This window comes from Notechis scutatus, chromosome 2 (genome assembly GCF_049901735.1).
Source record: "Notechis scutatus isolate UNSWTSFEM ecotype Mainland chromosome 2, rNotScu1.2, whole genome shotgun sequence".
Lineage (NCBI taxonomy): Eukaryota > Metazoa > Chordata > Lepidosauria > Squamata > Elapidae > Notechis > Notechis scutatus.
The window spans coordinates 192287435-192303472 of NC_142010.1; the positions used below are offsets into that span (position 1 = coordinate 192287435).

A 16038-nucleotide genomic window follows, 5' to 3' on the forward strand; every position below is an offset into this window, starting at 1 on the left:
AAGATGATGGATGGCTGCATCCATTGGTGCACGTTGGAGGGATCCCTTGAGGAGGGGGATGGGATGAAATAATCAGGGGGGCGGACCTGAACTCCAGGGCGAGACCAAACCTGATTGTGTCCCTAACCCATGCATCGGATGTGGATATGTCCCATTGGGCAGCGAAGTGGCTGAGGCGGCCGCCAATGGGGAGGGAGGAAGAGGCTCCACCTTCTGCGGTAGGGCCTTCCTCCCGATCCCCGAAAGGGTCTCTTGTAGCTGCCACCGCGTCTGGTCCTGTCGCCCGGGACCGTGCGGTCCTGGGATCGGAAGGAAGGGGGTCTAGGGTATCTGGGCGGGAAGGGGGTAGATACTTTCTCTTACTGCGGCCCTCGACCAACAGTGGTTCCAAGCTGGGCCAAACAGTTTATCTCCCTTAATGGGAGCAGTGGCCAGCTTGACCTTATTCTTTACGTCCGTCTGCCAGTGTTTGAGCCAGCATGCGGCGAGCCGTGACGTGCGATGTGATGGCCCTGGAAGAGAATTTTACCGACTGGTAAGTGGCGTCAGCCGAGAACTCGCTGCAGCCACTAACTTCGCTATGTCCTGGTGTTGGAAGCGGGACGTGTTCCTTGAGCTGACGTAGCCAGTGGATAGAGGACCTTGTGAAAAAGGAAGCGGCCATAGCTGATTTAATGGCCCAGGCATCATATAGGTGGGCCCTGCGCAGCCAACTCCGCCCGCATGTCATCAGGTTTCAAGGCCTCTAGGGCCTCACAAGGGGTAGAGGAGAAAACCAGACCCACAATGGGGTCATCAACTTCCGGAATGTTCAGAAGGCTAGATAGTGCCGAATCGAGATTAAAGAATCTCTTGTCTTGGCTAGAGGGTGTAGGAGGGGTCCCTGTGGAGGTGAGTTGCTTCGCTACCAGATCCACGAAGATGGAAGGGGAAGGGATGACCTCAGCTTCCACCACTGGAAGGGTGAAAATGGAGTCCTCCGGGCCTCTGGGACGGGGGAAGGTTTGCAGGGGACTGGGGAAGAAGGCCAGAGACATACTTGGCCTTAAGGAGGAGGGACTTGAACATGTGCGGCTTGAACAGCCCCCAAAAGTGGGTTGGTCGGGGAAGTGCCTCGTCCTCCGACATCTCCCCTCCATGATGTCAGCCTCTAAGAGGGTTTCACTGTAGCGGAGGATCCCATCTGGGAGTCCTCTTCCTCTTCCCTGAAATCCCCAAAGTCCCCTTCCTCCTCCACCTGGGCCCCAACCGGAGGAGGGCTGTCCCCTGAGAGAGTACCTGATCAACCGGGGGACCGGTTGTGGAAGGGATCTGATGGATAAAGAGTCGTGCTCGGAGGCTCATGGAGAGAAGCCTGATCTGGTCATGTGTTGTAGTCCCTCTGCAATGCTCTGGCGGATGGCTGATTCCATCCAAGCCCTGATGTGAGGCGGAACCTCGGAGGTAGAGGGTTCGCCCTGGCGCAGACCAGCAGCAGTGGGTGTAAAAGTGGTTGGAGGAGGAAGTATTGACGGCTCCGGGCGGGACTCCCTGAACGCCTGTCAGACTCTTTTTCCAACTCTTTGTGGCGCCTTGAGGCGTCACGCTGGGAGGCCTTGGAAGGTTCCTTGTCCTGTCTAGAGCCCTTAGGTTCCTTGTCCTGCCTGCGCAAGTAGTGGGACTTTGCCTTAGCCTTCAAGGAAGGACGTTTAGAGGATTGTCGTCTGCCATGTTAGATAATAAATACTAGCAAGGGCGGTTGGCTCGCCCAGATCAGGCCTGGATGAGGCCGGGTGACGATGAAGCTGGCCCGCTCCCCCTTTTGGAATTTGTTATGTACAGAGATAACAGAAATATATATACTCTAATTTGTAATTTTTCTTCTCCCTTTATTTATTTTTATGTTTTATACCAGGTGAATATACAGGTTCTCCGTATACCTCTATATATCTATGAGAAATATTGATGTACAAAAGAATTTTTTTTTCTTTTTTTCTTTTGTATTTGTATTTCACATTAGGTGACAATATGCAATACATTAGCTTCAGGAGCTATACAGCCCCTGGTTTTAAAAATATCATATTTTTTTCAATGTCATTGTAACTTTGAACAGTCACTATAGGCAAGAAATGTACGATCAGCCAAGGAGCTCTCTGAAAACACAGCCTGACTCTTCGAGGCTGAGCAAAAGACTGGGGAGACGCTGCGCAATACCACGTGAGGGGGCGGAGCGTTTCCTCATCTAAAGCTCAGCCTGCAAGAAGAGGACTCAGAAGCACATCCCAGTCTCTGGATGCTCCGAGCGGCTCGAGGGAGAAACCTCTCTCCATGGAACCGGTCACCCTTTCTTGGCCATCAGCACACCCTTCTCTGTCTGCAGCCGCCACTCCCTGTCCAGCCACATTTGTTTTGTGGCAGCCACTTACTCACTGGCTTGTTTGCAAGGCACCCAAAACTTGTAACTTGCTGCTGGCTCATTGACTTTGTTGGAAACAGGCAAGAAGTCACAAAGAGCTTCTCACTTAACAGTGGTGTTTGCTCCTCACTTAACAGTGGGGATTACCATCAGTAGGCAATGCAGTCATACGGTGTTGTGATTTACGACCGCATTATTTAATTATGTAAATTCTGATCCCAATTATTGGTATTAAGCACAACGTTTAAAGATTACATTCACAATTTCCAATATAAATTTTGTTCCCAAATTTTAAAGTAGAGTTCTTCCATAAAATTAAATATTCATGGGCCTCAAAATCCAATATGTGATTCAACAAGGCTGGAATATGCCTACCTGCTTGTAATCCCGGAAACAAAGCACACATTGTACTATATGTCAATATGTCAACCCAACAGTTCCCATAACCTAAATGTAAATAAAATTTTCCAGCAAGGTTCACAAAGCCTGATACTCTGCTAAATTATTCCAATTAGATATAGTCAATAAAATATTCCACTATATTTTTGAAAACCTGGTAAATTAACCCATCCCTTCAAAATAATCTCACTTTAGTTAATGTCTATTTTTCCTTATAATTTCTTCAAAAAATTATTTGTTTGAACAAAAATATTTGGGATTAACAGTTGAATATCTCTCAATGCATAAATCAATCATGAACTAATGTTTATTTTATAACAAATAAAACGGGGATGAGAAGGAGGCCCAAACCCTGTGAGGATCTGGTAGGGGGCAAAAAGTTCTGTGGAGTCCCAGTGAGGGAAAAGACCTGCGGGGACCCATGGGATATGTGTGTGGAAGCAGACCTAAAGATTATGAGGATCCCAAGAGGCAGAAAATGGAGCATGGGGTGTCTCAGGGTATGGGGTAAGACTTGGGTCTAGGGGCAGGTGGACCTCAATCTGTGCTAGATCTCTCAGGGCCTTCTTCACTCCCGAGGGACCCATGCTTTGCTTAATGACTACATTAGGGAGAGCATGGGTGGGGCCATAATGGGCAGACTGAATTATGGTCATAGGTCGAAGACTACCTGTATGTTAGCATAGCAACTTATTTAAACTTAAAATGGAGGTGCAGGTTGTATTGATTTCCCCCCACCCACCACGTTTTCTTGATGCCCTAAGAGCTGTACTTCAGCAAGCCTGCTAAGCTTGATTATTTGGTTGGAACAGTCTAGCAGTTTTGGAGAAATTGTGAGGACGAAATTGTGAAGAAATAGTCCACAAACATAGTGACTGCATTTGTATCAATGGCAGACATAGAGCCTATAGTAATCAGTCCATCATGCATGGCAACTGCTATAGTAGCAACACAACTCCCTTCTGAGTTCCTATTCTGGACAGTTCTTCCATAAAGCCTTCTGGAGTTAAAGTAGCAGCAGGGAGGAGGGCAGCATCAGTTTTAGATTAGGTTAGGAACTGCTTGGCCATTTATTTCTCTGCATCCCACCAAAGCACTAAAAATTACCAGGCTGCCCAGAGGAGCAGAGAAATAATGCAGCTTGTCCATCAGACAGCTGGTGCCACATTTATTTATTTATGAAATTTATAAATGCCTTGGTATCAAGGACTTAGTAATGCAATAAAAGTAAAACATTACCTTTTTTTTATATACTATCACAGCAGACCTTATATGAAAAAGCTTTCCCATTCAGGCTGTTCCATACTCTACAGTAATGATTGACCTATGAAATTAGAGGATAGCAAAAATGATAGTAAGAAGAATATTTAATGGACATCAATTAATTACATAATCAGTAAAACAATATACAGGTTTCTTTTGTAGCATAGTATATAACTTTGCATATAAAATAGAATGATTATAGGCAAAAGTAAATTTTAAGAAATCATATATTTTGGAAGGGGTGACTATTTTGTCCAATGCTATGCTCAATGCAGGAATCCTAATTAAAATATCCCTCACAGGTAAGTTATCTATCATCTACATATTTAATAAAAAAGAATCTGCTACTTTTCTATGTACTTTGACCATTTGACGCAATCTTTAGATTAATTTATCTCAGCAAAAGATAAAAGTTGAGTATCTATTTTACTGATAGATAAATGCCAGAGCAGTCATGACATTTGAATCTATAGCAATGCCTAATTTGGTAATGAAGAAAAAGAGTTTGTTAAATAAATCCTATGGGGTAGAGGTAAGAAACTGAAAACAAGACACCATGTGAAGTTTATAAAACAACGTAACACCGGAAATACAAAAAACGGAGGTTCTGCATATAACATAAATGAAGATTATTGAATATAACAATCCTGCTAGAAAGTGAAAAAACAGGAAAAAGCCTCATTAATACAGAAGTAAACCTCCCAAGGACATGTGTGCTATCTGAAGAAAGAGGTCTGACAAAGAAATATACAGTTGTTAATTATCATGAAGGGAATTATCCAAATGGACAAACTCTGGAACAGCCAATGATTTGCAGAACATCATAAAATCCACTGCTATCTGAGATGAATAAGATAATGAAGACAAATAGTGCAGGAGTTTACAACACTAGAACAGAACAAAGCAGCCAGAATTAAAAGATCCTTCAAGGAAGCATAGGGTGCAACCTATAGGTTTACATCAAATATTCCTAGGGTTAAAAATAATTGTACTTATGAAAATACTAAAAGAATTTTAAATTTAATGGAACAAGACTAGAAGATGGTTCAAAAACGTCAAAGGAAGAAAGGATGAGAGGCCAACAAATATATCATATTCCAACACAACAACTTTGTGAAGAAGTAGACAAAATAATCATCAGATCCAAATCCAAAATGAAGTTAATCAACAAAAAAACAAACTTGAAAACATTCTACATTCTACAATTAAATCTGTATCTTTGTACATTGCTGGTTGGATGGGTAAATGCATAGATGGAAAATGCTTTAATTTTCTATAGATTATGATATGATTTTTCTTCAAGAAATTTGGTTGATGGAAAATAATCTGACAGTATTTATTGATTATAAGTGTTTTTATAAATGAGTCAGAGGGGCCAAAACATGGAGTGAGTTAAAGGGAGCTTAATAAACCTAATCATGGTACATCTTGATATAAGAAGAAATATTATTTTATATTTGTGTATATTCATATTGCCTTCCTTGATCCCATTAGTACATTGTTTTGATACTATAAAGAGACCAAAGAGTTGCCATTTACTACTTGGCTTTGACTTAATGAGGATATGTGGAAATAACATAGGACAAGAAAATCATGATATAGAAGGCATTATAAAGAATTAGAAACAACTAAAATGGACATCTTCCTTGGCCAAAGTTGTAAATCATAACTATACAATCCAAACTGTTTTCTCTATTTTTGTGTTGTTGTCCTCAGTTAAAAACAGACTGGACTCCTTAAGAGATCTTTATGCAGCTTAATGAAAACCAATCAAATGACAAACTGTTAAAACACACACATCTCTTATACAAAGTGTGCCATAAAAGCAGCTAGCAGAGAAGTCATGGACAACTTTATCCTTATATCGAGGAAGAAGGAGGGTAATGGTCGACACATGCAGAGAAGGGTGAGAAGCAAGTGCTTAGGGTTCTTGCGACTAAGGGAGGGATGCATATAAATCACAAATATTACGTACAGCCTACAAATATCAAATAGCGGAGCAAATAGAGAATGATAGGGATAAAAAAAGTAATTATCCTTAAGCCAGATGCTACCCTGCAAAAAGCAGCTGATTGATTTACAAAAGACTGAATGGCTCCCATCCAGCAGAGACTGTGAGTGAATTTTATTTAATATTCAGTCAATCCACAGTCAACATTGGATAAAATGAGGCCCTTTCTGCACATTTTCCTGGTTTTCCAAAATGTGGATTGCATTCAGAGGAGCCCCTAATCTACCCTGGTCCAGTGAATACTGTCAATTTAAAAAAAACAAATGTGACAACCCAATTTCAGATAACCTCAAGGACATCTTTCCAATCCTGCCTCTGAGAGAGGATTGTCCAGGTAACCAATCTCTGCTATCTACACTAAGTCAATACACATTTCCTTGAAGGAAACTTGATTACCGTATTTATCGGCGTATAACACGCACAGGCGTATAACACGCATCTTCATTTTAAGAGGGAAATTTCAGGAAAAAAAATTAAATTTCTAAATAAAAACTTTGAAGCAAAATAAGGGTAGCTCAGAACTTTTTTTTTATTAATATTATTACCACTTATAAGGTAAATCAGTGGTCCCCAACCTTTTTTGTACAGGGACCGGTTTCAAGCAGAAAATTTTTGCAAGGACGGGGGGGAGAGAGAGAAGAAGGAGGCTTCGCTCTCGCTGCTCCACCATCCAAGGAAGAAACTGCTTCAAAGAAGCGGGGGAGGGCTTTTCCTGTCGCCGCAGCTATTCCGAGCGCCCGTTTCACCCCCACTCCCACCGCGCGCGCGCTTCAATCCACAGTGTCCCATTCTGCCTGCCTGCCTTAGTTTCTGGTTGTTTGGGAGCAGCTTCGGCTGAGAATAATAACTATTCGCCTCTTTTACTCAGCCGAAGCTGTTCCGATTCAACCATTAACGAAGGCAGGCAGGCAGGCAGAGCAGAGCACTGCGGGCGGGCGGGCGGGCGGACGGGGTGGGGTGGGGGAGAAACGGGCGCTTCAGGGAAGCTGCGGCGACAGGAAAGCCCCAGCTCTTTGAAGCAGTTTCTTCCTGTGCTGGTGGAGGAGCGAGAGAGCGACTGAGAGAGCTGACCCAGAGAGAAGGACAGGCTTCGGTTGCTTCCTCCCTCCCCTTCTTTCATTTGTGTCCTTGATCCCCGATCCCAGCAGCATTCACCGAAGGCTTCTTAACATTATATCGGCGTATAACACGCATACATCATTTGCCCCCTATTTTCAGAGGGAAAAAAGTGCGTGTTATACGCCGATAAATACGGTAACTCTTTCACTGCCCAGTCAGGTTTTGGTGGCAAAATGCAAAGCAGCCAAACCATTAACTGATTTTGTTTTACCAACTACCCAAGGCAATCGTAATTGTTTTGAGAAAGAAGTCGCTGGCATCTCTCCCCTTTCTCCTACCTTATTGAAACATAAACATGAAGATTATCAACACAAAGTCCCCTGGAGCAGATCTAATCCTCTCTACCCTAGCCCAAAACAGTACCACACTTGGAAACTCCAAAGAACAAAAAGTGAAATTCTATTGACAGACAAGAGGAAGGTTTTGATTGTCTAAAACCCTGGGAACAGCTGGATGGCAAGTCACACCAGGAATATGAGATGAATGTTTGCAGACAAACACATCCAATAACTGTTATGCTTTCCAGGTCTCCAGACAAACCTGAGCTCCAGGAATTAGAGGGAATTATGTCAAAGGTAGTTTCTGGGTTAGGAAGAAGATCACCACACAGAACTGAGACAACCCTTCTGGCCATTTATATAGAACAAAACAACTATTTGCTAATGTTCATCTTCTGGTCTGCAGGTCATCTTGCAACCTACCTGGCCCCATACAATAGCAATGGAGCAGCAAAGGCATTCCAAATTTCAAACAGTGTGCCATTCTAGATACTGAAGGGATTTTGAAACTCATCTTACCTACAGAATGACTCCATGAGACACAGCATTCAACCACATGCCTTAGCACATTGCCAGCGATCCCTTCTGACAATAAGCACGAAAGCTTCATCCAGCTATTCACATGTCATATAACCAGATGGAAAAATCAAACATCAGATATAATTCTGTTGTTCTTCAAGTTTGACATATCACTCTAAAAGACATGGTTGACTACTGGTAATGAAGACGCTAGGTTTTAGATCCTGGTCTGTGTATGTAAAGTCAAGATAGAAGAGCAGGCCTCAGGAGGATTGTGTGTACTTGCTAAGGCAGAGTTGGGCTGGCAAAGGCAGGATTTTTTTTTCCAGTGAAGACCCATTCTATTTTCTTTTCTTTTTTTAAATAAAAGTTTTTATTGATTTTAACGACAAACAAAAACACAAAAAACATAAAACATAACATAAAAAACATCACCATTCTTCATATATTTACAGACAGTGTATCGGTTGGTTTACCACTCCTTTTTGGTATGATTTAATGATTTGTTATAAAATAAAGTAACTAAATTACAGTTATCTCGCTTAAGTACGAATTAGTAAAATTATAGTCAAATGATTGTTTAATAATGATATTAGGATATATAATTGTTGATTGATAATATGAGTTATTATGTCACATAATTATTATGATGACTATGAAATGGATGCCATTCTATTTTCTTGTTATTCAATTCAAATATACACCATCTGAAGTTATGCTGCTAAATTTATACTTATTCCCATATTCGTCTTGAAATTTCTTACCCAACATCAGGGTGCAATTAGAAAAGACAGTCCTAGAGGTAAATGTAAAACATCCCCAGTCTTATTTTGGAACATCATATCCAGTATGCTGAAGGAGCAAAAGCTTCTCCTTAATATCTCCATCTCAGCTTCAGTTTTGGAGGATGTTTATATTTATGTTTACATTAATTTATTTGCCAACTCAAAGTTGTATCAGCCAGCAAAAATGGCTATTAAATTTCTGACCCCTGATAACTTCTCTCCTTGGCCACAAGTGTCAGTGACAGAAATTAAATGCATTATTCAGTCACTGAAATAAGGCTGAAGATTTCCTAGTTTTGTACTGAAGACGTAATGTTTTGTACTTTAATACTTATGTGTCCAAATTCTACTTTAATCTTGCATTATTTTATGTCACTCTGTTATGTTTATTATATCTTACCCTTCATCTCATTTTATTGTAACCTATTCTGGCTGACACCCATTGTTTTGATGTGGTCAATTGACTAATCATAAAGTTATACTACTACTGCTAAGCAAATCGTAGACGGAGCTCTACCAGTTGACTAGAGGATTTTACTTTGTGCAACTTTTCAGGCTTTGGCTGACAAGCAGAGGGAACCATATCGCTGATTGCTACTTCCTACCTAAATGAATAGTCAGGTTAGGCATTAAGATCTAGAGATAATTCATAGTTGCCAATACGCCTTCTGAATTATAGGAAGATAATGCATTTTCTAATAATTTATTTTTATTTGATTTGCAGGAAAATTTTGAAGATGCCTTTGAACACATCCCAGTGTAAGTATCCTTTATTACCTCTTTTTTTTCAAGCAGAGATTAATGAAAACAACCAAAAGTGAAAAATACTATCTAATTAATTATATTGCTACCTTTTCTATTCTTCCTGCTTCATATCATACCAGTCCGTTTCATCTTAGAGCAGAGAGTCAAAATTCACTCTATGCTCAGCAGTAAATCTCAGTTTTCCAGTTGTATTCAGGGATTTCCACATAGAAGAAACTCTTACATACAATACAGCTGGATATTTTGCTTTATTGAGGATGAGATAGAAATCCTACTTATGTAGAAGATCAGTTTCTATAGAGCATAGAAATTAAGCCTAATATATAATGCCTGCTCCGGGTTTTAGTTCCTATGTTTTTTTACTCCAGAATTTTTGAGTGAATTGAAATTTGTTGATTTCTTGTTCTCAAGATTGATGGCCATTTGCTTATATAATGCCTCTGTTTGGCCTGAGAATCACATATTCCTACACTATCGACTTTAGCAGTTACATGGTGAAATATAGTAGATCTGTATCTTCCACCATGCTGAATATTATTTTATTCAAATTCCATGTTATGCTACTTTTAATATATGAGCCAGAACAAAATGATTATATATCATTTGACTCTTATCAAGGATCATGCCCTAAATATAACAAATATGTAATAGAACTTAAGCAATTGGTAGTCTTATTGCTGTTACAATTTCTATAAATCTTAGCCAAGTTTGATCTACTATACAACAAAATGAAGTTTAGTCAGCAAAACTGCAGGAGTAGAACACAAGATCTAGAACAGGGGTGTCACACTCACGTCATTATGGCATCGGCACATGACATATCACGACTTTCCCCCCCTTCGCTAAACCAGGCATGGATATAGCCAGTGTGTGACGCATCTGGCCCATGGGCTGTGAGTTTGACACCACTGATCTAGAGTATTTGATGTAAAGATCCACAATGCCAGTATAATATCCTGTATGGATTGTCAAGCATTGCTGCTTCCTCACAATTTTGATGACCAGACACTGGTTACCTTATTTGCTGTTACACTGGTGACCAGACATTCTCAAGCATAGTGCTGCTGTGCCGGCACTATTCTGTGCAGAATTCATTTATTCTATAGGAGCTAGCATAGCATTACATTTGCCATAATGTTGCATTTAGGTAATATATATGAGAGCTATGCAAAGTATTCAAAAGAAAATACATGTGAACAATTCATCTTTCCTTGGATCAATAAAACAGAGTTTTAAGCTTTGTGTCTTTTGAAAGGCTCATGCAGCTGCTATAGCAGTAGCACTTAGCACTTTGATTTATATACCGCTTCAAATACTTTACAGCTCTCTCTGAATGGTTTACAGAGTCAGCATATTGCCCCCAACAGTCTGGGTCCTCATTTTAGTGACCTCAGAAGGATGGAAGGCTGAGTCAACCTTGAGCCAGTCAGGATCTAATTCCTGGCAGTGAGCAGTCAGCCTGCAATACTGCTTTCTAACCACTGCGCCACCATGGCTGCTATGAATCAAATTCAAGCAGGGTTTTCAAGAATAACACAGATAGTTTCTGGTTTAGGTGCCATATTGATTTTCTATCTAATGGCCAAAATATCTAATATTTAGGCCCATTATTTTTTTAAAAAAAATATTCTATTGGGATCATATACACCATGTTTTCAAAAATACCATATTGCTTGCCCCCTAGTTTGTTTGTTGGTTTTCAAAACATTTTGATCTTGATGTAGTGGATTGTATAAATGTAAAGATTGGGCTGGTGGTTTAAATCACGGAGAGACAATCATTTCTATAAATTCTTTCAAGGAAAAATTATTAGCAGGCAGTTCCTCCTTCCCTACTCATATATATATTCTCCCCACCTCCACACTATATACATGTGCACACAAACATACCAGGTAGTATGAAGAAAAAAGCTGTTAGTGGTACATCATGGCACCCATTGGAATTATTTTTCTCACCTTAATTGCTACACAGAGGACAGTGATTTTGCTGAGATTAAAGCACATGGGAATTGCAATTCAGCCACCCAAGGAGACAATGTTACTTGATGCAGTCTCATTTTTCTCACTGCTATCCAAGAAGCAGGAGAGATGAAAACTGAGAGCAAGAGAAAAAAGTACAGACATCCAGGAGGTTGGAGTCCCAATGAGAAATGGTGGTAAAGAATTTTATCTGGATATGCTATTGAGCATCTAGAAATATGCGCCAATTACTCACTAATCATTAAATGCTCAGATGCCTAAATCTATGTGTAAGAATAGGTGGGTGTGCAGATGTGTTATGTGTGTTTGTGAGAAACAGATTATATGAACACATACCAGTAAATTATCTAACAAAATTATAAGCCTCTTTTAACGTAAGAGAAAAAGTAGAGCAGAATATTTATGAGATTACAGCATTTTGACTAGCTGAAATCTTGAAAGAGAAATCTATATATAATGTCACCAGCACAATTGTAAAAGAAGTACATAAGAATTAGGTTTCTTATGTTTTATATTTGAAGTAAAACTTTAAAAGAATCCTTTAAATCCTTTAACAGTGTACTATATAGACCTAAGAAAGCTTGAGCCATGTTTCAGTTTAAATTTTAATAGCTTGGGTCCTATATATAAGATGGAAAATAACATGAACATATTTCTTTATTGCCTGAATGAACTGTAAAGAATCTATGAGGTAATTCCCATAGTTTAGGCTATGTCTAACCTAGAGGGTTTAGCAGAGTTGAAGCAAACATTTCAGTGTATTAAAACCTCTCCCAGCAATTAATATATAACCAGGGAGCTATATAAAAATATATTTTATAGAGTGCAAAAGTCCATTTACAATCAAATTCCCAGGATAGGAGGCCCAGAGCCAATTTAGAACCTTGATCAGAGTTGAAGAAGCAATCTGAATGTTTAGGGCAGGATTTGACAAGCTGTCAAAAGAACTCATAGGATATGGATATTGTTTCCTCTGCTAAGTTACTTCCAGATACCGTGTTTCTCATATAATAAGTCCGGGTCTTATTTTTTTTTGAGCCCTGAAAAAATGGCTAGGCCGTCTTTTCGGGGGTGACTTAATTCCCCCCCTTGCATCTTTGGGTGGGCGGGTGGCGACGGCTTGGATGTTGACCTCGGCGTTGGTGGGGCACTTCGTATTGGGGTCAACGCAGGCAGCACCAAATCTAGGTGTGCAACAAAAATACTTCCTAATGGCAAGCCCCCCCACCATTCCCCCCCCCATTTTGCATGTTTTAATATAGGCCTTAATTTGGGGGGAGGGGCTTAATTTCATTTCATGCCTATAAAACATGCTGGGACTTCCTCTTGGGGGAGGCCATATTGTTGGAGAAACAGGGTAGAGTGTTTTATATAAAAAGCTTCAAGACTCTACTCACAATAAAAAGGTTGTTCTGGGAAATTTATGTCAGAATTCGGGGTCAATCTGGCTGTGATTATATGGGACGGATCTTTGTTGCTTGCTTACTAAGCCCTGGATCAATAATTGGCTTTTAACTTCTAAGGCCTTTCCTGGCTCCTTATCCAAGGATCAGTCTTCTACAGTATGAGGGCTATTATAGCTTCTTGTCACTGTGTCCATATGTATATCAGTTTCTTCTATGCCTTGTCTTATACTTTCCTAGTATTCCTCATTAATTTATACGATTCATTATAATCCTTCATTTTACTGATTTTATAGTTTGGTGTTATTTCCATTTGTTACTGTTGTGGAATAGAATAAAAAGATAATACTACTCACAAAGAATGAATTACAGGCAGTTCTCCATTGTGGTGGAGACAGCATCCAGGATTGGGTTTTCTGTCATTGCTTGCTGAGTTATTTCCATTTGTTACTGTTGTGGAATAGAATAAAAAGATAATACTACTCACAAAGAATGAATTACAGGCAGTTCTCCATTGTGGTGGAGACAGCATCCAGGATTGGGTTATCTGTCATTGCTTACTGATTGGACTGAGTCTGTCAGATCTTTGAGGTCACTCCCCCTGTTGCTAAGGGTGTCCTTGAAATTGACTCAGTCAGCTAGCTGGACAATGTGTTAATTTTTGTTCCCCAAAAATCTCAAAATTCTTTAAAAAATTAAATCAAATTAGATAAAAAGACCAATCCCGAATACTATCTCAAAAACAGCCAGACCAGTCTACTGATTAGACGACTGTCAAACCGAGCAATCAGTCAGGGCTTTGGCCCAGCCTGTCAGACAATGGATCGGCTGCGGGCTGATCCGCTATGAATTGAAGTATTTTAGCGGGAGGTGTGTTAGACCACTGTCCGCACCGTTACCCCGAGTTTGGCTTGGGAGGGCTTTTGGCAACTTCAAACGGCTGCCTCAGAAGCCTTATTGCCACAGCAACACATAAAGGGGGCAAAAGACCAGCCGCAACAGGAGGATAGCTGTTTTGCAGCTTCAGTCGTATCAGGTAAAACGACCCTTTTTGACTTATGACCATTTGAAGTTACAACCTTCCTGAAAAGGGGGACATGCCTGGATCTCAAGTTCCAATAGTACCCCCCACCCCACATTCACATGACTACACTTCAGGTGCTCTGCAATATGGCTGCATTTATGGGCTCACTTAAGAACTATTCTGTTTATTAGCAACTGCTGCAAAAAACATAAAACTGACTGTTACAACTTATGATCATAATGGCAGACTCCATTACAATCATAACTCGAGGATTACCTGTAAGCTCCTTGCAGTGCCTGCCAAGAGATTGCACAACCACCATAATGACAGCACCAGTCACAAAGCATAAGTCCTCTGCTTCCTCACCAGTTTGCACAATGGACTATCAGAGTAGGAGAGAACTGAGTGCCAGGACACCCACTCAGTTGGCTACTTTTCCCATGAGCTGTTCAGAGCATCCAGAAGTGGGAGGTGCTTCAGTCTCTTCTGGAAAGGCTGGGCTTAAAACTCCGGGACGCTCCTCCTCCTCCACGGAACACCTCCTCAGCGTCCCCCTGTTTTAGCTCAGCCTTCGTGGTAAGAGGTTGTGCACTCCCTGACTGGAACGGTTTTTCTCTGATTCAGGTTTGCACTTTAACACTCTTCCCCATTTAATTTGGGTTTTCAGGCTTGCCCCTCGATTAGTTCTAAAAACAAACAAACAGTTTCTTTGGAAATAGCGGAACCTGCCACTCCGCAGGCAGCTTGAGGCTACCGCCTCAGGCAACTTCCTTATCTAACCTTCCAATCGTTTTTCTCTGCGATCGGAGCGGAGCACTCGCAGCCGTGGCTTTCTTCTCCTGGCTGTTTCATCTGACAGCAGTATTTAAATCGCAAGTTAGAGCAGCAGCAGCAACGGCTCGTTTGACAGCTCAGGCTTTAGCAACGGTGATTCTGCCTCCCGCCCTTTTCAACGGCTGGCTCAATTTCGCGCCCAATTACCACAGGCGCCATTCCTCGCTGGTTTCCCTTTCTGGGGACCGAGGCAGTACCTTTCCAATTGGTTCTCCCTGGATTTGGCTCTCCCTTGTCTGGCTAACATTGCATTAGCCGGCTAGTCATTAAACAGGCATTTCTTTGCATTTGCCTTTGGATCATTTATTCAGACTGAAACTGCGAGTGCCATTTAAATTGCGGGACGTTTGATTTTGACAGGAAAGGATTCACCTCAGAGCCTGTATTGCTGGTGTCCCTTGCTGGGGACCAGGGATCCAGAATTTTTCTCACTTGGACATACTGACAGCAGTATTTAAATCGCAAGTTAGAGCAGCAGCAGCAACGGCTCGCTTGACAGCTCAGGCTTTAGCAACGGTGATTCTGCCTCCCGCCCTTTTCAATGGCTGGCTCAATTTCGTGCCCAATTACCACAGGCGCCATTCCTCGCTGGTTTCCCTTTCTGGGGACCGAGGCAGTACCTTTCCAATTGGTTCTCCCTGGATTTGGCTCTCCCTTGTCTGGCTAACATTGCATTAGCCGGCTAGTCATTAAACAGGCATTTCCTTGCATTTGCCTTTGGATCATTTATTCAGACTGAAACTGCGAGTGCCATTTAAATTGCGGGACGTTTGATTTTGACAGGAAAGGATTCACCTCAGAGCCTGTATTGCTGGTTTCCCTTGCTGGGGACCAGGGATCCAGAATTTTTCTCACTTGGACATACTGACAGCAGTATTTAAATCGCAAGTTAGAGCAGCAGCAGCAACGGCTCGTTTGACAGCTCAGGCTTTAGCAACGGTGATTCTGCCTCCCGCCCTTTTCAATGGCTGGCTCAATTTCGTGCCCAATTACCACAGGCGCCATTCCTCGCTGGTTTCCCTTTCTGGGGACCGAGGCAGTACCTTTCCAATTGGTTCTCCCTGGATTTGGCTCTCCCTTGTCTGGCTAACATTGCATTAGCCGGCTAGTCATTAAACAGGCATTTCTTTGCATTTGCCTTTGGATCATTTATTCGGATTGAAACTGCGAGTGCCATTTAAATTGCGGGACTTTTGATTTTGACAGGAAAGGATTCACCTCAGAGCCTGTATTGCTGGTGTCCCTTGCTGGGGACCAGGGATCC

At 41.4% G+C, this 16038-nt stretch overlaps 1 protein-coding gene across 1 annotated transcript in view; it reads left to right on the top strand.

Annotated features, from left to right (window-relative positions):
• The window catches only part of TTC39B (tetratricopeptide repeat domain 39B), a 78151-nt gene that overhangs the window by 18702 nt on the left and 43411 nt on the right, over positions 1-16038 (top strand). The window contains exon 2 of the mRNA XM_087957664.1: positions 9494-9528. Within this exon, the coding sequence (XP_087813790.1) occupies positions 9494-9528 (35 nt within the window). The remainder of the gene's footprint in view (positions 1-9493; positions 9529-16038) is intronic.